The sequence below is a fragment of the Gopherus flavomarginatus genome, chromosome 1 (genome assembly GCF_025201925.1).
Source record: "Gopherus flavomarginatus isolate rGopFla2 chromosome 1, rGopFla2.mat.asm, whole genome shotgun sequence".
Classification (NCBI taxonomy): domain Eukaryota; kingdom Metazoa; phylum Chordata; order Testudines; family Testudinidae; genus Gopherus; species Gopherus flavomarginatus.
Window position 1 is genome coordinate 79,447,604 of NC_066617.1, and position 21,728 is coordinate 79,469,331.

Sequence of the window (21,728 nt, forward strand, 5' to 3'; positions counted from 1 at the left end):
ATGGGCTGGAGGTCTTGCTGGATTTGACATAAGATCTGTAGCCATAAAAATAGCCCTTTGCTCAGGGTCCCTTCCTGTTTTCCAATCTGTCCAGCGGTCGACTCACCCTCTCTCCCTTATGTAGGTTGCTGCTTTGGGGCTGGGAAGGAGTTTTTCCCAAACCACCAGATTGACCGAGGCTGGTTAGCTTTTTCACCTTCCTGACAGTGAAACCTAGGGGTTAGGGTTTTTGTACAACCGGAGGGCTGGGGTTCTCCCACACAGAGGGCACAGTTGGGACCTATGTGAGAGTTATTTAGTTGTTGCAACTTTTGACAGGTACCCCAGTGCAGGAACTAGCTGATTTAGGCTCCATATTTAAAAAAAAATGGTAACATAATGAGCATCGCAACAACATCTCCTTACGAGATGGGAGCAACATGTCTAATCCCTTGGGGAGAAATGCAAACCAGGGGCTAGAATGCTACCCTGGGGGGACCTTGAAGCAGGGTGGGCGTTAAGATCCCCTCTTGCCTTAGCTCCCAAAGTGAGAGGGATGCTTATGGGTGGATGGAGGTGCTCAGAAAACCTCCTAGTGTGACGATTGACTCCCCTTGCGGTGAGAGCACCCCCAAGAACTAGCAAAGGAACAATGCACTGGGCTTTATCTCAGTGGTAACCTTGAACATAATTTGACTAGTAAAGTTGAGGCCTGGTTAAACCCTCACCATGTGTTCTTGCCTTCTTCCATGTGGTGAGCACACCACTACAGCTTTGAGCTATACAGACAGCATCTGAGAGTGCTTCTTCATCATAGATCTCATAGTCAGCTACTGATTTAAGGCCTGTCAGTGCATATTTAGTTGAGCAGCAGGGAGTCTAAGAGCCAGTGTGGACACACAGGACCAATGGCAAATTGTCTTTGGCATTTGGGTTGGGAGCATAGCTTTTTCTGTCGATGGGCAACATCCAAACAGAAGAATTTCTTCCTTTGCTTGACATTATGTATAATAAAACTACACAGAAGATTTAGCAGAACAAACCATGAGAACTAGGTTGTAAAAACTGAAAGTATGGGCTAGACCAGTGTATGTTATCTATTAAAGTAAAGGTAACATGAGGGAAGTAATAAAGATTACAGTTTTGAAATTAAAAGAGTTTTAGGCCCAGTTTTAAGCTTGCTAATGTTAGATGTCTCCAGTTTTGATGAAGTAGCTGGAATTTTCTCTGTCTCGGTGAAGCCTTGTGGGACCAGTTCAGCAGTTTTTAAGATGTCAGGTTCCTTATCCAATAACACTTAAAAAGCAATTTAAGACAATTAAAAGAATGAATTATGATGCCTCGAGTCATTAAGTGCCCATTCTGACTTTTTAGAGCTTCATTTATTCAGTATATATCTTTCTTGTTACAACTATGCTGCTTCTGATTTGTAGGACAGATACACTAAATGCATATTTTTTTCCAAAGAATCTTTTAAATGCATAGCCATTAAGTAGTCTTCGGACTGCATTTGCCCAAAGGTTTTACTGCATTAGAATAATAAAAAATACAGTCACAGGAATTTCCTATTTCCCTAAAAATAAAATAAAATAAAATTGAAAGTTGATTGACACAAAGAACTTGGAGCCTGACCGAAAGCCCAGTGATATCAAGGGTCTTTCTGTCAACTTCAATAGGCTTTGAATAGGCCTACAGTTGAAAAGAATAGGCTTTCTATGAGTTTCCAGTAAAATAGTTTTTAAGACAATATACCTGTCAAGCTGTCCTACAGTGACTCACGAGCATGAGTACCAACCTCAGGACAGACTGTTAAGAGGCAGGGCACAAACCCCTAATTAGTTTTATGTTCTATACTTAGATTTCACCAACTGAGCATCAAGGGCAAACTCTGCAAGTATTAGTCTAACCAGGGAGACACAGACAGTCCCCTTGGGCACTCCAATCTACCCTGTCATCTAAGCAAGCTTGCTTTTGTGATAGATGGTCTCTTACAGCAAAAATCACAATAATGTTCAGGTTGCTCCCTGTCCCAAAGGACCGGTCACCTACCTGAAGTCAGTTGCACCTTAGATCTCACACCAAAGACAATGCTCTGTAATAAGCTCTATAATAAACTATCTAAAGATTTGTTAATTAGGAAAAGGAAATAGAGTTATTTACAAGGTTAAACCAGGTAAACATACATACACAAAGAAATTACAATCTTAAGTTTCAAAAGATAATAGAAGCGTCTATACTAAGCAAGCTCTATTTGTTCCTAGAGGTAACCCAGGCTAAACAGTGGGGACCTCTTGCTTATGCTGAGAAAACCTTGCCCTTGAGAGTCCAAGCAGCACAAAGATACAGTGTCTCCTTATCAGGGATTTTTATTCACCTTTCTCTTCTGAACTGCCAGCTCAGCCGATGGGAGGAATTTGTTTGCACATCTCCTCTTCGTGGTAGGGACTGGGAGACAGGGAGAGCAATTAACCAAGTCTTTTGTCCTCTGATGTTCCACAAGAGTTCATCCGATGTCAAGCAGTCTTCTGTGTTGGGCAGGACCTAATACCTTCTTTTGGAAGCCAGCATTTCACACTAAGGGCACTCTTCACTGGCTTGTGTAGTCACGGCACAGCCCTGGGAGAGCTCTAAAAAAAACTGTCTCCAAGAGGGGCATAGCTACCAGTTCTGGGAGTGCGGCTCCCAGCACCAGTGCACTGTCTATGCTGACACATTACAGCGCTGAAACTTGCAGCGCTTAGGAGGGTGTTTTTTCACACCCCTGAGAGAGAAAGTTGCAGCACTGTAAAGTGCCAGTGTAGACAAGCCCTTATTCAGGTCCCTTTCCTGTCTGGTGATTTACACAATTGCAGAGATATACAATTCAAATACTCAAATACTATCTTAAGATATGTGATACAGATGTTATAAGGGAGATTAATGCATACAGCAACTTAAAAGCATTCAATAAAGTATAAATACTAAGCACACTTTTATGATGCTAATACTTATTTTAACAGTACTGACACACAGGTGAGCCAGATTAATTCCAGCTATGTGTTTGGTAGTATGAAAGTAAGGCATAGGGATCTTGGCATGAATTGGCACCTGGTTTGCTAGTGTTATAATACCTAACTAATATTTTATGGAAAATCTGTTTGTGCATAAATAATACATTGTAGAGAATGTGAATAGCTAATGTCTTTGGAAATATGATTCTTACAGTACAAGACTACCAAGGTCAGTGAGACCTGGAGCTGTGTGTGTAGGTGATGGCTATGAAACTTAATTCAGACTGAGGGCTGACAGAACATATTTATACATTTTTTTCCTAAGGTATTTCAAACAGAGATTACATGTAATTTGCTAATGTGAGTGCATCTTCTGTTTGCCTTCTGGTACTTTTTGTGCATTGCTTTACCACTTTGCCTCAACCAGTTCAAATATTGGGCAAGTTTCTGAAGAGGCACCCCAAATTGTAAATCTGGAAAATTCAGACATTGCCTATTTGAAATGAGAATCACATGCTACACATGCATCTAGGAGAGAAATCTGCAAGGCATAAATAAGATCAGAATCACTTAACTTACTACGTGATCCCTGGATCGACAGTTAGCATTGAAGAAGTTCTGCTTTCATAAACATTGAATTCTTGCTAATATTGTCACGTGAGGCACTGCAAATGGACACTGTGTGATACATCCAATACAATAAAAACAATGTTAGGAGAGGAATAGAAATAAAAAATATCACCTTCACCTCATTCATAATTTCAGGTATTCGCAAGTAATAATATTTTTTGTCTAAAAAGGTCTTTGGGTATTGGTTAGCTTGCTTTGATGTATTTTTAGATAAAAGAAAAAGTAAAATTGAAATAAATTATTATTCTAACTTCACAGAATATCCTATTGTATATGTTTTTAATGGATCTGAGATTTATGAAACAATAATATGGAACTTCCGTGTGGTAAGGAAATTAAAAAAATAACCTCAATACTACATTTGCAGTGATCGGCATGTTGGTAAAATATTCTCCAAGTCTTCCTCTTTCGTGGATTATGTCAGAAAGTCTCTGAAGAAGCTTGAACTAGATGAGTCAAAGGTAAGCAGCTGATTTCATATTGCGTACAATTCGCATAAAAATGTAAACTCCAAGAAGTGGCCAGCATTTTGATGGAGCTGTTTGTATATATTATGTGAGCAGCTATTATTACTAGAATATACATCCACATATTCAGCTCTTTGTGAATTAAACAATATTTATCCAAGACAACTTATTTCAGTTTGTATATTCAGTTTGAGGATTAACTTCCACTTTTATTTTCTTTAAAATACTTTCATTTTAGAACTTATGACTTGTGAGATGCCTTTTTATTTTTATTTTTGTATGATTACTAATAGTCTAAATAATGTTTTTGAAACCCCTCAGAAAATACACTCTGAAGCCTAAGTGTTTATAATTAATGAGCATCTCTATCTAGATACATTTACAATATCCTTTTTCTTCTCCTTTGTCCTCCAAGACATGTGTGGTGGAGATGGGTACCCCACCACATAACTCTTGCATCCTCTTTGTGACCTAAAATCATAAAATGAGTACTAGACTGTAGATAAAGCATCAAAGCCAGGAACAAGGTTTAGCTGAGACCTTTACTCATATGCAGAGGTGGCTCTAGGAATTTTGCCGCCCAAGCACAGCAGGCAGGCTGCCTTCTGCGGCTTGCCTGCGGGAGGTCCGCCGAAGCCGCGAGACCAGCAGACCCTCCACAGGCAAGCCGTGGAGGGCAGCCTGCCTGCCGCCCTCGCAGCACCGGCAGAGTGCCACCCGCGGCTTGCCGCCCCAAGCACGCGCTTGGCGTGCTGGGGCCTGGAGCCGCCCCTGCTCATATGGGCATATAACGCTTCCTGGTTCTTTCAGTTTTCCTTCCAGTCTAACCATGCTCTGATAACATGAAAAGACTCAGTACAGGGTTTGGCTGAGATAGGGTTAAAGCATCTAGATGCCTTTGTAATCCAGGGAAAATAGGTGGATTAGTCTGATTCTGTGAAGGAGGGATATAGAACAGCGGGAAAGAACATAATTATGGCCATACTGGGTAAGACCAATGGTCCATCAAGACCAGTATCCTGTCTTCTGACAGTGACCAGTGCCAGATGGGTAGTAAGTTGAATGGCAGTGTCAATAGGAAAACCAGAGTAATTCCCTTGCTTTCCCTGTAGCCATGTTGACTAAGGTCTTAGATGACTTGGTATAAATCAAGCCTTTGCTTCCCGCTTTCTATGTAGATACTCAGTATGGCCTCCATGACCATAGTAACTTGATGCCTCCTTACATTATATCCATTTTACACACGCTGTCATCCAAAGTAAATAAACACACCTCCCACATTCTTGAGTTTCAGATCAAGGATGTGGATTCTTTTTCCTGTGCTGAAACTATGCTGGTCAGCCTGTCATAACTTTCTTATTTAATCTGCATGTATGATAAGCACATCTCCTGTGTCTTCATTATAGATCCAAATGAACCACTATTCTGCACAAATATGGAGATATTTCACCTTTATTATTTAAATCTAGGTATATCAGAAAAGCTGAATAGTGCAGCAGAGATAACAGAATAAGTGGCTTTTGCTTAATAAATTAACCCCTTATCATTTTCAGCTTCCCACATAGACCTAAACTTCTGCTCTGAATTGTGCTACCATACTGCTCTCAATATTGTGCTCTCCACAGCTGTAGAAGACCAGAGGAGTAGATCCAGTTCTGTCTGTACTTTAATTCATTATATAACCAGATTGTGTTTGTGTAAAAAGTTCGAACAATGGAGGGAAACAGTAAAAAGATCTAAAGAGGATATTAAATAACGCACAAAGTATACAGTTTTAGATTAAATCTATGTTATATTACATTTACAAACATATATTTAAGCAAATCTGTGCATGGAAAACAAGTATATATATATATATATATGTTTCTGATTCTATAAGGACCATCTGTTAATCTTCAAAACTGTGTAAACAAGTGAAGTGTTTAGCTAATCTAGCATGCTTCTGGATTGATTCTCAGTCCTAAGAAATTACTGTGAGAGATGTGGAGTAAGAGAGAACATTTTCGTATTAATCATTATCATTCCAAAGCAGGAAGAGAGCTACATATGAGAGATTTATATGTGGCTAGAGTCCAAGTAGAAGATGATCAAAAATGGCAAATCCCTAGAAGTCACTTCTAAAAGAGGACCATGAATATTTTATCATTTTCTCACATTAGTAATGTCATCTGTATGGCTATATAGTGTGGAATCTGCTAAAAAAAATTCATTATAAATTCCTGCTTTTATGTGATGTACAGTTTAGGATAAAAAGGTGCTCCAGATTGGTCTGTAAAGTTTCTAAATGGTTGTTTGTGCCTTGAATGTTGTTACATCAGATCCATTTCATGCTTTGGTGGACAGTCAAGCCTCCCACTTCCCTGGGGCTAAAAAATAACCCCAGTGGAGGCACTACGTTTGCTTAACTTTTTGTGCAGTTCTGATAGAATGATGGATAGGACCTGGGGAAAAGACAGTAGTGGAGCGAGGGAGGGTGTGGAGGAGTGAGGATGGTATTTTTCTCAAAGATATTTTCTTTGCCCTTGCACGTTTACTGATTCTACTCACATTCACATACGTACACACAATTTTGTAAGAAGAAAGCACCGGCAGTCAGGTAGAAAGAGGAGAGGAAGCCCTTGTCTGGCAGAAGATTTCTTACTTTCTAATTCACCAAATACCCTTTGTCACCTGTGATCATATGAGGGAGCCCTTCTTACTTTCACATTTATGCAGAACATAGATACCTTGGGTGATTGATGCAGGGGGTCATACCAACTCCTTCCTCCAGAAGAGTGTCTCTTTTTCTTCTTTCCAGTTTTGCTACCACTGTCTAGTAGAAAATATTCCAGTTCCCTCTGCAGCCTCAGCGGGAAGCAGGGTAGGGAGTAGGGCTACTTGAAAAAGGGAAGGAATACAGCTCATTCGCAGGTGCTTTGCTACTCCTGAGAATGCATGGATATGGATTTTTTGCCTACCAAACTGACCTTCCACCTCAGTAGGTCAGTCAAAGATACAAGTGTTACTCCTGGGGGAATTCTGTGCCAAAGAATTAAAAATGTTACCTCTCAAAATTAAAAATGTTGTGCACAATATTTTAAAATTCTGCAAAATTCTGCATATTTTATTTGTCAAAATAACACAATATAATCACTCTGGTTTTAATTATTTTGGTAATTTATTTACACTACAATACAGTGGATGGACAATGGGAGTGGGATACATTGGAGGCAATCCCCAAGCCCCCTCTGTCTAATAGTAAAGTAGCTAGGTTTGACCCTTTATTTCTAGTTATTAGTCAACAAATATATGCAGCCGTATGCTCCGTGTTACATCATAGACAGCTGAAGAGCAAGTGAGGGTGGGGGAATCAAACTCACAATTTATATTGGCTACTGACCATCTCCAGAAAGCAAACAGTTCATGGGGCACATTTTGATAGGAAATTTTTTCAGTCCAAAAATTTAGACCAGTTCTAATCATGAAAACACCATGAGCATTTATAAGGCCATATTGTCCTTTACATCTGTCATAAACAGATGGTTAAGAGTTAATGTTTCTTTTACCTGTAAAGGGTTAAGAAGCTCAGTAAACTTGGCTGACACCTGACCAGAGGACCAATGGGGGACAAGATACTTTCAAATCTTGGTGGAGGGAAGTCTTTGTGCTTTTTTTTGGTTCGTTGTTCGCTCTTGGGGCTAAGAGGGATTGGACATACACCCAGGCTTTCCCTATCTTTCTGAATCAGTCTTTCATGTTTCAAAATTGTAAGTAATAGCCAGGCAAGGCGGATTAGTCTTATGTTTGTTTTCTTAACTTGTAAATGTGTCTTTTTGCTGGAAGGATTTTTACCTCTGTTTGCTGTAACTTTGAATCTAAGACTGGGGTGGGGGTGTCCCTCTAGTCTATATGAATCTGAGTACCTGGTAAAGCATTTTCCATCCTGATTTTACAGAGATAATTTTTACCTTTTCTTTCTTTAATTAAAAGCTTTCTTTTTAAGAACCTGATTGATTTTTCCTTGTTTTAAAATCCAAGGGATTGAGTCTGAACTCACCAGGGATTGATGGGGGGGGGAAAGGAGGAGGAATGGTTAATTCCTCCTTGTTTTAAGATCCAAGGAGTTTGGATCGGTGTGAAGCCTCGCAAGGCAACCCAGGGAGGGGAAAGTCTGGGGGGAAAAGGAAGGGGATGGTTAATTTCTCCTTGTTTTAAGACCCAAGAGGTTTGGGTCTGGGTTCCCCAGGGAAGGTTTTGGGGTAACAGAAAGTGTGCCAGGCACTAAATTCTGGCTGGTGGCAGTGTACCAGATTTAAGCTAGTAATTAAGCTTAAAAGTGTTCATGCAGGTCCCCACTTTTTGTACCCTAAAGTTCAAAGTGGAGGAAAAAACCTTGACAACATCCCTCTGGCAATGTGAAGGAGCCTTAAAACTTTTACACCTGTTTTATACTCCTGAAGGAACTCACAAAGCCAATGGGAACAATTCACTAAGCAGGCAGGCTACTACATTCTGCTCTGCCAGAATGGACAGAGCCTGCCCCATGCCTACCTCCTCAAAAACACCTTGAAGCCCTGCTCCTCCGCGCTGAGCATGCTGCAATAGCAAGAGAGAGAGTCTCTTTCTCTTTCTCGCTTTCGCTTTCTCACTTGCACAACTGCTCAGCCCCTCTCCCATCTCTCCTGATTTATGTCTCTACCAGCTGCTCCGGGCACTCAAGCTAACCTGCCTGTGCTGCTGGGGACGGGCACATGACAGTTCTTGCAGCTTCCCTTTGCTTTCCCATCATAAGTAATTTTTCAGCAGGGAAGCAAATCTGTAAGGGACATGGATTCTACACATGCACAGTGACAAAGAATTCGCTCAGGAGTAAAGTGTTCGTCCATGCCTCAGAAAACCTGAAACAGGACTCAGACATTCTCAGGTAGATTAAAAATTAGGTATTTTGCAACTACATTTAATTGTTACTTTTACTTTTAACGATTCATAATCTATTTAATCTAAACTATTCCCACCCTAAATAGGTAGCATATTCACCCCAGCCCAATATACAGGAATACAGCAAATGGCTTCAAGTATAATAAAACTTGCTATGGCAGAACTCTCAAGATCTTCTTATAATTTAGTTTTTATGAATTTGTCATTATGTATCAAGTATTTTTAAAGCTCCCTTATGATAGCCTATGTTTTAATGTGCATATGTCATATCCATCATATTATTAAAACATAATGGGCCAAGTTCAGTGCTGATATATATACTCCAAGTTTACCACTAAGTTGTCCCAGTTTATATGTTTAAAGAAAGTAACAAGCTCAGTTTCTAATATTTCTATCCTAGATGGACATCTAAATATGAAAATTTGGAACCTCTTGGTAATGTGCATTATTATGTAATGGTAGTTACCTCCCATGTTATTTATAGAAAACAATGGAAAATATATATGTTCTTTAATTGTTTTATTTCAATACTGTAACACTAATTAATGCAAAGAAATTAAATTTTATTTAAATCCATTTTTCAACCTTTTTTGCACCCAATGTCTTAGCACCGTTGTTATTTTTTATGCTTTTCAGGGCTTCTGAAGGGCAGCCTGACATCATGAAGGGGTTAATTCATTCAAGTATAAATTCTATATAGAGATAGCTTTGTCAATTGATATTCCACATACAGAGAAAAGGTATTAAATAATCACCTTGAATCCATCTTGTCATCACATCCAAGTATACAAGCTACTGTATTAGTTATAGCTTACTTTTTCACTAATGATGGTTATTTTGTCTTGTAGTCAAAATATTTCATATGCAATTTAAGAACTCCTCCAGAAGCATCCAGTTAAGTATGTGCTATGGAGATTGTAGGGGACCCCGGAAGACTTTGTCACAGCCTAGCTAGGGCTTTGCGCTTTCTCGCAGATAGGTTATTATAGGACATAGTATGCCAGCAGATGCTGCTTCTAGCCGGTTAGAACTGCCTTGTGTGGGAAGCCCTGGTGTTTATGAGGAATTGCAGAAAGCCCCTGGCCCTAGGCCAAGGGGGGGCGGCCATTGCTGATGGAATGCCCCAAGTTGCATATGTATGTGCTGCTTTGCATAGGATTAGCATGATGTTATAATTGCTGCGGGCCATCGGTTGCGTAGTTGGACTCTGTACCAGGCCGAGCTTTTTCATGCGCTGGGTTCCCCATCCCAATGACAGCAATGCTTGGAGTCCCCGTTGCGGGTGTGTCGCTTAACCTTCATTAAAGCCAATTAATTCACCGTGTGCGTGTGGGCCTCGTCCTTGCAGAGCATCCAGGCACGCAACAGAGATACATTAGCAATTCCACAGTTTACCTTAAGAGTGTGTGCGTTTGTATAGGTTGCTGTAAGTTTGATTGATTTTCTAAACCCATAGTGATGCATCCAAAAAGTTAGCCGTGCTTAAAATTTTTCATTTTCGGTTTTACACAATATAATGTTAGTGGTGTTTAAATTAATGGCACAGCACTAAATTGCATACATGAAAACAATAACCCTGTAGCAGAGACATTTTCTTCTCTTTAAAAATAATTTAAACAGCTCTGATATTTGTCATTTTGCATCTAGAAGTCAGAACGAAAAAATATTTTAATCTCCTGATGTAGCTTTTTTATGCAGCACATAAAGAGAAATGTTTATCATCACATAAACTGCTGTCTTTTATTATTCCTATGATATGAGATGCTTTTATTGGTACAACCCTTCATTTGTGCAGTATATAGAGCAGTAGTAGTTTTAATCTGTACAATAAAACAAGCTTATTGTTTTTATTAAGATTCTTTGAAGGAATAGGATGCCATTCATTTTTAAAGAATGCTTATACTGTAATAATTTCACTGGTACATTTCCTTTGTGATCATTAATTTGAGTCAGGATATGGGTATTTTCAAGGGGACTTGATGTTCATTGGTCTTGCAGTGAACTTTTAAGCTATTTAGTCTTCATTAAAAATACTGTTTATTTCAATTTTGCTACATTAAGATTGTGCCTTTGAGAATGCCAGAGTATTTCATTTTTCAGTGGTAAAACTAACTAGATTATGACTGATACTGTGTAGAGAATATGCAGATCATTCTGTTAATTAAAATTCATTATCATTATCATCTTACAAAAATGTATCCAAAGCAATTTTTGTCATTTCCTTGAACATATTTTTCAACAATTGATACGTGTCTTGTTAGTACCAGCATCACCAGAGCGACACACAGTCTATAGCCTCTTGGCTGGGGCAGACAATAATGAACAGTGTATAGTCTCTAGCCCTCAGAGTGGGGAAGAGCAACAAATAGTCTATAGCCACAACCTCCTCGCTAGGGCAAACAGTCTGAGGGCCTAAAGTGAGCATGCAGCCAATCTCCAGCTATGGGGTTGGCAGTGAAGGGGGAAAGATAGAGGGACCCAAGCCCATCCTACTCCACCAGATCCCAGCCCAGGGCCCATCCAATGGCATGTGGTCCCATTGCTGACTGCAACTTTAGCAACACAACCAAACTAAAGTCTGGTTTTCCGTGGGCTACTTCCTACCTGTACCTGTTCGTAGGACCTCATTGCTCATGGATCCTCAGTCTCCTCTGAGTACTCAGCAGCTGGCAGTCCCACCAGCCCCTCAGAGTACTCGACTGGCAGCAGTCCCAGCAGCTCCTCAGAATACTCGACTGGTGGCAGTCCCGGCAGCTCTTCCAGGCAGTCAACTGGCAGATGTCCCAGCAGCTCCTCGGGGTCCTCCATAAAATTGGCAAAGATCCTGGGGCATTTTTTGTCTTCCTCTGCAACATCAGGCACAGGTCACTTGCAGGCTTAAACTAGTGTAAGTGGTGTATTCTCTGTAACTTGAAGTGTTTACATCATGATTTGAGGACTTCATTAACTCAGTCAGAGGTTATGGGTCTATTATAGGAGTGAGTGGGTGATGTTCTGTGGCCTGCAATGTGCCAGAGGGTAGATGATCATGATGGTCTCTTCTGGCCTTAAAGTCTATGAGTCTATGCGGATCACTATTTCATATTACAATTTTCTCATTATACTTAATCACAATTTTTCAAAAGGTATGACTACCAGAAAGAAATAGTTACAGATATTAAAGTCTTATCAGCCTTCTTTGAAGGCGCAGTGTATATAGCTGTTGTCTCTAGAAGGATTTATGGGTCTAGAACCCAGGGTTATGCAGTCCTGAGTAATGGACCCCTCCACAGCACCACATGATACAGCGTCCAACAATTACTGGACTGTCAGGCACCGCAGGACGTACCATCTGAAGAGGCCAGAGTGACAGAGCCCTGCAATCACCTGATTGGTCCACACAAGCTCTTTAAACCAGAAAGTTGCCCCAGGGAACTGTCTGAGCAATAGTAGAAACTCTGACTTCCTACTGCTACAGACGAGATCTTTTGCCCCATCTTTCTCCTGACTCCTGTCTTAAACCCCAGCCAAGCTTGACTTTGGCACCTGTCTTCTTACTCAGTTTGGTATCTAGTCCTGACTCCTGCCTTTGACGCTGGCCCAGCTTGACCCTAGTAACCATCTCCTGACTTGGGTTGGTAACTTGTCTCAAATCCTGCCTTCAGTTCCAACCCAGCAGACATTACTGGCCTGGCCACCTACACCCCAGATATAACAGTCTCATACTTTATTAACATGAGCCAATGATCCATGTCAGCTAAGTCTATATTTCAAAAGATACTGGCTTCAGTCCTGCATCAGTTATTAGCATACTGTTTATAATAATTGATACTGTGGTTTCATGCATTTGTTTCTGTGGAAATTATGTTCCTCTCTAAATTAGTGTCAAAAGGAAGAAATAGTTTCATTTTAGTGTGTTCCATTTCCTATAGTATTAAGTACAGATTTACATGTTAAGGCCATTGTAAGACCAAGTATTTAAGGCTGGAAATTTTGAAGAAGCCTAAGGGAGTTGGGTGCCCAAATCCCATCAAGCTCTTTTAAAAATCCCAGCCTTAAATTTACTAGGCCAGATAATGTCTCTATGTGGAAATGCCTGCATAGGGGCTGGGAAACTATGTGATGTTCTCTTCATGGACTTCCCTCTGAATTCATACATGGTTTGTCCCCTTGTAGAAAAAACTGGGTCCAGCACACACACCCAATAGATCCTTTGACATCCTGTGGACCCTGGAGTCCACTGGGGAGCATCCAGATGGAGGCCCTCTGTCTCCATTATTCTATGCTGAGCTGTGTCTTGCAGGTGCTCCAGCCATATACCAACATTAATCTAATGTTAAATAATCATTCTGAAAAGGTTCATAAAAGGGCAAGTAAAATGATTAGGGGTTTGGAGAGGGGCCCATATGAGGAAAGATTAAAGAGGCTAGGACTCTTCAGCTTGGAAAAGAGGAGACTTAAGGGGGGATATGATAGAGGTATATAAAATCATGAGTGATGTGGAGAATGTGGATGAGGAAAAGTTATTTACTTATTCCCATAATACAAGAACTTGGGGTCACCAAATGAAATTAATAGCAGCAGGTTTAAAACAAATAAAAGGAAGTTCTTCTTCACGCAGTGCACAGTCAACTTGTGGAACTCCTTACCTGAGGAGGTTGTAAAGGCTAGGACTATAACAGCGTTTGAAAGGGAACTGAATAAATTCATGGTGGTTAAGTCCATAAATGGCTATTAGCCAGGATGGGTAAGGAATGGTGTCCCTAGCCTGTTTGTCAGAGGATGGAGATGGATGGCAGGAAAGAGATCACTTGATCATTGCCTGTTAGGTTCACTCCCTCTGGGGCACCTGGCATTAGCCACTGTTGGTAGACAGGATACTGGGCTAGATGGACCTTTGGTCTGACCCGGTATGGCCATTCTTATGTTCTTATGTTAATCTTTAAGGTCATTGGCTACATTAATTTCCATATGGCATTTCCACTAGTTGCCCCAGAGTGACAATGTGTACACTCCTCTCCCTCCCCTGCCCCCTAACAATCTGTCACTCTTTCTTGCTGGCCTGCTCCTTTCCCATACATAGCTCTTTGGACCTATGGAGAGCATAACAGGAAAATGAGAGGGATGGTGCTATACAGGCAGTTGACCTCTTATCTCTTCTGCATGAGGAGGAGGAGATCAACATATTGGAAGGTCCTCTCTGTTGATTTTTCACTCACTGGAGAGCAATAGTTTGAATGTTTCAAATGACCTTTACTGTTAATTTGACTCAAATATGACCCTTTCAAAATTGCATGTTGCACACTGGCAGTGAGATATTTTGTATGCAATTTTTCACTAAACTTGTAAAGAGTGTAGCTAAGGCAAGATGAGCTACACATGCATTGATGACAAACTTAGCTGCACAGTGAAATACATACTGAAGATGTGCATGGGAAAAGGCAGAAACCCTCAGGCTCTATGGAGCTTGTCAGGACCCAGGAGTTGTGAAGGGCTGCTGTATGATTTGCACGAAGTTTCATGGGAAAGAGATTCTGTCCTGTAGATCTCCTAAGATGCTTAGGATTGGGTGTTCTGATAGTGTCTGTCCAAAAAGTTCCTCATTAGGTAATTTAGATACCAATTTTTTTGTAGAATCAACATAGCTTCAAAAATCTGGAATTTAAATGCCTTAATTTTGTGGGTGGCTGTTTTTAATGTTAAAACAAACTAGGAAATTCCAGACAAAAACTATGTTGAGAACATTATGACCTATGCAATTAAACAGTCAAGGGAGGAAATTCCAAAATAACAACTGTACACTTTACTCTCCCTCTCCTTGTGTATAAGTGTATGGTAATCTTTAATTACATGATTGCATATTATTTCTCAAGTAGTATAACATACGATTTTTTTGTACTTTGAAATACAAATGTGTAACATCTTGTGATTTTCTTTTCTAATGCTGTTACTTTCTTTTCATAATGCAACGTAAGTTCAGCAACCTTATATCTAACCTAGTCTTATGTGTCCTGAGATGCTCATAGACTCATAGACTCTAGGACTGGAAGGGATCTCGAGAGGTCATCAAGTCCAGTCCCCTGCCCTCATGGGAGGACCAAATACTATCTAGACCATCCCTATAGACATTTATCTAACCTACTCTTAAATATCTCCAGAGATGGAGATTCCACAACTTCCCTAGGCAATCTATTCCAGTGTTTAACTACCTTGACAGTTAGGAACTTATTCCTAATGTCCAACCTAAATCTCCCTTGCTGCAGTTTAAGCCCATTGCTTCTTGTTCTATCATTGGAGGCTAAGGTGAACAAGTTTTCTGCCTCCTCCTGATGACACCCTTTTAGATACCTGAAAACTGCTATCATGTCCCCTCTTAGTCTTCTCTTTTCCAAACTAAACAAACCCAATTCCTTCAGCCTTCCTTCATAGGTCATGTTCTCAAGATCTTTAATCATTCTTGTTGCTCTTCTCTGGACCCTCTCCAATTTCTCCACATCTTTCTTGAAATGCGGTGCCCAGAACTGGACACAATACTTCAGTTGAGGCCTAACCAGCACAGAGTAAAGCGGAAGAATGACTTCTCGTGTCTTGTTTACAACACACCTGTTAATGCATCCCAGAATCACGTTTGCTTTTTTTGCAACAGTATCACACTGTTGACTCATATTAAGCTTGTGGTCCACTATGACCCCTAGATCTCTTTCTGCCATACTCCTTTCTAGACAGTCTCTTCCCATTCTGTATGTGTGAAACTGATTGTTCCTTCCTAAGTGGAGCACTTTGCATTTATCTTTATTGAACTTCATCCCGTTTACCTCAGACCATTTCTCCAATTTGTCCAGATCATTTTGAATTTTGACCCTGTCCTCCAAAGCAGTTGCAATCCCTCCCAGTTTGGTATCGTCTGCAAACTTAATAAGCGTACTTTCTATGCCAACATCTAAATCGTTGATGAAGATATTGAACAGAGCCGGTCCCAAAACAGACCCCTGCGGAACCCCACTTGTTATACCTTTCCAGCAGGATTGGGAACCATTAATAACTACTCTTTGAGTACGGTTATCCAGCCAGTTATGCACCCACCTTATAGTAGCCCCATCTAAACTGTACTTTCCTAGTTTATCTATAAGAATATCATGCGAGACTGTATCAAATGCCTTACTAAAGTCCAGGTATATCACATCCACCGCTTCTCCCTTATCCACAAGGCTCGTTATCCTATCAAAGAATGCTATCAGATTAGTTTGACACGATTTGTTCTTTACAAATCCATGCTGGCTATTCCCTATCACCTTACCACCTTCCAAGTGTTTGCAGATGATTTCTTTAATTACCTGCTCCATTATCTTCCCTGGAACAGAAGTTAAACTAACTGGTCTGTGGTCTCCTGGGTTGTTTTTATTTCCCTTTTTATAGATGGGCACTGTATTTGCCCCCTTCCAGTCTTCTGGAATCTCCCCCGTCTCCCATGATTTCCCAAAGATAATAGCTAGAGGCTCAGATACCTCCTCTATTAACTCCTTGAGTATTCTAGGATGCATTTCATCAGGCCCTGGTGACTTGCAGGCATCTAACTTTTCTAAGTGATTTTTTACTTGCTCTTTTTTTATTTTATCTTCTATACCTACCCTCTTCCTGTAAGCATTCACTATACTAGACATTCCTTCAGACTTCTCAGTGAAGACCGAAACAAAGAAGTCATTAAGCATCTCTGCCATTTCCAAGTCTCCCGTTACTGTTTCCCCCTCCTTACTGAGCAGTGGGCCTACCCTGTCCTTGGTCTTCCTCTTGCTTCTAATGTATTGATAAAAAGTCTTCTTGTTTCCCTTTATTCCCATAGCTAGTTTGAGCTCATTTTGTGCCTTTGCCTTTCTAATCTTGCCTCTGCATTCCTGTGTTATTTGCCTATATTCGTCCTTTGTAATCTGACCTAGTTTTCATTTTTTATATGACTCCTTTTTATTTTGTAGGTCACACAAGATCTCGTGGTTAAGCCAAGGTGGTCTTTTGCCACATTTTCTATCTTTCCTAACCATCGGAATAGCTTGCTTTTGGGCCCTTAATAGCGTCCCTTTGAAAAACTGCCAACTCTCCTCAGTTGTTTTTCTCCTCAGTCTTGATTCCCATGAGACCTTACCTATCAGCTCTCTGAGCTTACCAAAATCCGCCTTCCTGAAATTCATTGTCTCTATTTTGCTGTACTCCCTTCTACCCTTCCTTAGAATTGCAAACTCTATGATTTCATGATCACTTTCACCCAAGCTTCCTTCTACTTTAAATTCTCAACAAGTTCCTTCCTATTTGTTAAAATCAAGTCTAGAACAGCTTCCCCCCTAGTAGCTTTTTCAACTTTCTGAAATAAAATGTTGTCTGCAATGCAGTCCAGGAACTTATTGGATAGTCTGTGCCCCGCGGTGTTATTTTCCCAACATATATCTGGATAGTTGAAGTCCCCCATCACCACCAAATCTTGGGCTTTGGATGATTTTGGATGCTGTTACATACCTGACTACTACTACTTTTCTGCTTCCCTACTCTCACTTTAAACTACTACCATTTCAGCACCTGCCCCTGTCCTTTGTTTGTGTTTCCCCAAATTAGATTCTAGTGATGATGGAGTCTCGGAAATTGATTGCTGCCTTACATTTTTAAAGAAAGCGAAAACAGACTTCGCTATCCACTGACTTATGCCAGAATATTGTCAATTGTCATGCATTGGTTTACAAGCATCACTGGGCTTGGAATTTAGCTGTAGGGTATTTGTTTTCAGATTGGATTGTTTCACTTTAAGAAGATGTAGTGCAGCGTAGTGGGTTAATCAGATTAGACCAATGGTGGTTGCTGAGCACTTGCTCGTGGTGCATGGAAAGCTGTTCTCCTCCTTGTTTCCAGCTGCTAAATTGCATTAAAAGAATCTAAACGTATAACAACTACTTTCCTACTACTACGTTTATGAGTAAGTAATAGCTGTAGTTGCTACATGATTGTGAATGGGAGGGAAGGTGGACCACACTCACTGTAAGAGGAAGGGTTCATGACTTCTATTAAAATGTGGTCCATGGTTTAAAAACATTTGGAGAGTATGAGATTATTATTAATGTATGTCCTCCATTCTGCGAACAACATGAGTCTCATCGGCCTGTTTTTCATTTTCTCACACAAACATCTTCATACTGCCTTCCACAATGTCCCTTACATATGAAACGCTCACTTTGAGCTAATCTGTAATGCTGATACCCATTCCTTTAACTCTCTCCTCAAGACCACAGTGCTGATAAGAAATCATCCAATAGCTAGACTGAGTGGAATAAAGATGAGGTTAGCTGGCAATTTGTCCACCTATAACCATAAGATTTGGGAATAAATACATATGTATATATATGGAATATACGTAGGATTGTATCATTGTTCTGTGTCACTTATCTTCAGAATCAGGATTGTTTCTTCACAGACATTTGTACAGTAGCTGGTGCAGTGGGGCCATGTCCCTATTAGAGCTTCTCAGTATTCACATAAGAAAATATCTAGTAGTAATAAATGGCACATGATGTTACGTTGTGCCATGCTATCTTAAGAGGAAAAGAAAAGGGGATCGTGGTTTTGGTACAGCTATTTGTGCACAGTGGATAGTTCTCTCACTTGAGAATTAAGGCTTTGTATTTTGGGCAGTAAAATAAGAAAGCACATCTCTGTTTATCTAAAATCCCCTGCTCATTCTCCCACCACAGAGCAGTACTGGATGTGTCTCCTTGGCAACAGCTGTTCCAGGAAAATGGTGGAGGATTACATAATGGTGTTGACAGTCTAAGGGGAAATTAAAGGAAAAATCATGATCTGTGACTTTCTTTTTTTCAGAGGAAGGGTGCAAGAACCCCATGTACAAAATCACATTATTTCCAATAGTGCATTAAAACTTAAAGTAACTTGAATATATCCCAAACCAACTAAAATGTGTGAATTTGTGGAGGGAGAGGAGGGAAGAGACTCTGGCCACAGTGCAATGTTCTGTATTGCCTGAGAATGTTAAGAGCACACTCCACTTCTTTCACTGCAGAATTGGAGGCCTTAGGAAGAATTGGCAGGTGCAGCAGGCATACTCTTTGAGCTTGTCTACACTAACCAGGGGATTGACGAGCGGCGATCTATGCATCAGCGGTTGATTTCGTGGGTCTTCCACAGATCGCTCTCCTGTCGACTCCTGTACTCTACCGGATTGAGAAGAGTAGAGGGAGTTGACGGGAGAACGTCTCCCATCAACATTGCATCTTGTGTGATAAGTAGGTCTAAGCTACGTTGATTTGAGTTACGCTATTAATGGAACTCAAATTGCACAGCTTAGATCAAATTTCCCCCTGTAATGTAGACAAGGCCTTTGTTTCCTTTGGTTATTTGCATTCAAAGCATAATGTCCAACTTTCACAGAATAATATGGCCTGTACATTCATATAATATTTTTCACATTTTGAGCACACAAATTTTTACACTTGCAACTCTGATAACTGTGTGTAGAATAAATACAATGGTGTGCATAAATCAAGTAGTTAGAAATACCGTTTGATATGCATATGTAAATCAGACACTTTGCATGTGAAAAATGCACATGATAACTTGCTCATGTTTAACTGTGGCTGCTGTGTTGAGCATCCTTTGAGAATTTGGACCAGGATGACCAAACTCCTCCCCTCTCACTGCCCAGAGCTCTCCTTGGTCCCAGCTGGCAGGCAGCCCTGCTCCATCCTGGGAGGATCCCCTAGGTAGGATCCTGCAGCCCCCAGTCCCACTCCTCCTCTGCAGGATCCTGCAGCCACCTGCTTTTCTTCTCCTAATCCTATGGTATTCTCCAGTAGCTGTCCCCTTATCTCCAGTCTTCAGTGAGACGGCTTCCCCAGAGCTCTTATCTTCGGGCTGGTCTACACCCTGGGGGAAAATCAATCTTAGATACGCAACTTCAGCTACGTGAATAACGTAGCTGAAGTTGAAGTATCTAAGATCGAATTACCATCGTCACGGCGTGAGATCGATGTCCGCGGCTCTCCCTGTCGATTCCGCAACTCCATTCGGGTTGGTGGAGTTACGGAATCGATATAAGCACGTTCGGGGATCGATATATCGCGTCTAGATGAGATGTGATATATCGATCCCCGAGCAATCGATTGCTACCCACCGATACGGCGGGTAGTGAAGACGTACCCTTCATTAACTCACTCTTCCTGCACCGTGGGAGGTGTTAAGCCATTACTGTACTGCCAAACTTGGAGTAGGAGCCAGCTCTGTTGTGCCACAGCTTCCCTATGGCTGCTGCCTGTACAGGGCCGGCTCCAGCTTTTTTGCTGCGCCAAGCAGCAAAGTTAAAAAAAAAAAAAAAAAAGATTGAGCTGCCGCCGAAGACAAAGAGGGGGACTGAAGGACCCGCCACCGAATTGCCACCAAAGACCCAGATGTACCGTCCCAATAACGAATGGAGTGCCACCCCTTTGTATTGGCGTCCCCAAGAACCTGCTTCCTTCGCTGGTGCCTGGAGCCGGCCCTGTGCCTGTAACACAGGCATCATAATGGCTTCTAATAGCCAAAGGGGAAAGCTGCATATGGCTCAGGCAAAATTCCAGAGCTGCCTGTGTCTTCTTAGCAAAACCAGCCCCAAACTGCAGCACCTGCAATATTACAGGCATTGGCAACACCATACCAGGCAGTCTGGTGAAGGAGAGGGAAACTGCAGAGAAGTGAGGAAAAGTAATATGGAAGTATTATAGTTATTTCACAGAGGGCTAACCTGGAGCACAGAGAAAGTGTGTGACTTCTCCAGGGCCTGACAATGAGTAAGTGGCAGAACCAGGAATAAAACCCTCGAGTCCTAACTCCTACTCCTTTTACTATGACATATCGTACTCCCGCCTTAGCTCTATAAGTGAGCCCTTTTGTACTTCTTGGTAAAAATTGATGTGAGATGTTCACTGTAAGAAATAGGAATGTTACCGCCACTTCAGTGTATAATGCTCATTTAAGAATGGTTTCATGCTTCTGAGTAATAAATATATCTGAATATTTCACGTTAGTGAAAAGTTAATCGAAGAATTCAGGTAATTGAGAACAGAAAAATGGCTCATTATAAGCCTTAGAAAAGTACTCATAAAAAACAAAACTAAAGTTCATTTGACATTATCACTTTTAATTAGAAAGAATAATGTTTCAGAAATTTTCTGGGCTAGGTAATAGGAATGGCTTTAATTGTTGTCATCCATTTTTTTTCCCTTTTTGCAGCTCCCAGACAGCGATATAATGGATTACTATGAAAAATACAAGCATAGAATGAATGAGCTGGAAGCATTTAATATGGTAAAATCAAAGGATTAAAAACATTACCTTGTATATATGTGCTAGTCTAGAATAGAGCCCTGTCAAATTTTATGTGGTGGTGGACCAGCTTATATTGTGATATATACTGTCTACAGAAAAACACTTCACTTCGAGGATATCCGATTCCACAGCTATATCAGGTGTCTGTAAAATAATAAAGAGAACACATGGAAGGTTGTTTTTCAAGGGGGATTATGACTGTGAAGAAAGAAATGTCAGACTCCTTTTGAAACCGGATTGGTCTCCATGAAGTTATTTCATAAAAATAAGTCTTCTAAAAATTATTTCCCTCTTCAAAAGCTTTCTGCCACTTATAGTATGATTTGCATATTAGATTATGCCTCAGAGCCAGCCAAGTATAATACTTGCCCTGCTTATAACATTCCATGGACTTTTGATCTTTAGTAGATTT

At 40.7% G+C, this 21,728-nt stretch overlaps 1 protein-coding gene across 4 annotated transcripts in view; it reads left to right on the forward strand.

The window, feature by feature from the left end:
* The window catches only part of METTL25 (methyltransferase like 25), a 134,211-nt gene that overhangs the window by 109,779 nt on the left and 2,704 nt on the right, over positions 1-21,728 (forward strand). For 2 of the 4 annotated variants that reach the window (XM_050935471.1, XM_050935480.1), the window contains 2 exons: positions 3,967-4,060; positions 21,221-21,295. In XM_050935471.1, coding sequence (XP_050791428.1) covers positions 3,967-4,060; positions 21,221-21,295 — 169 coding nt within the window. The other 2 variants (XM_050935484.1, XM_050935490.1) reach the window with 2 other exon arrangements.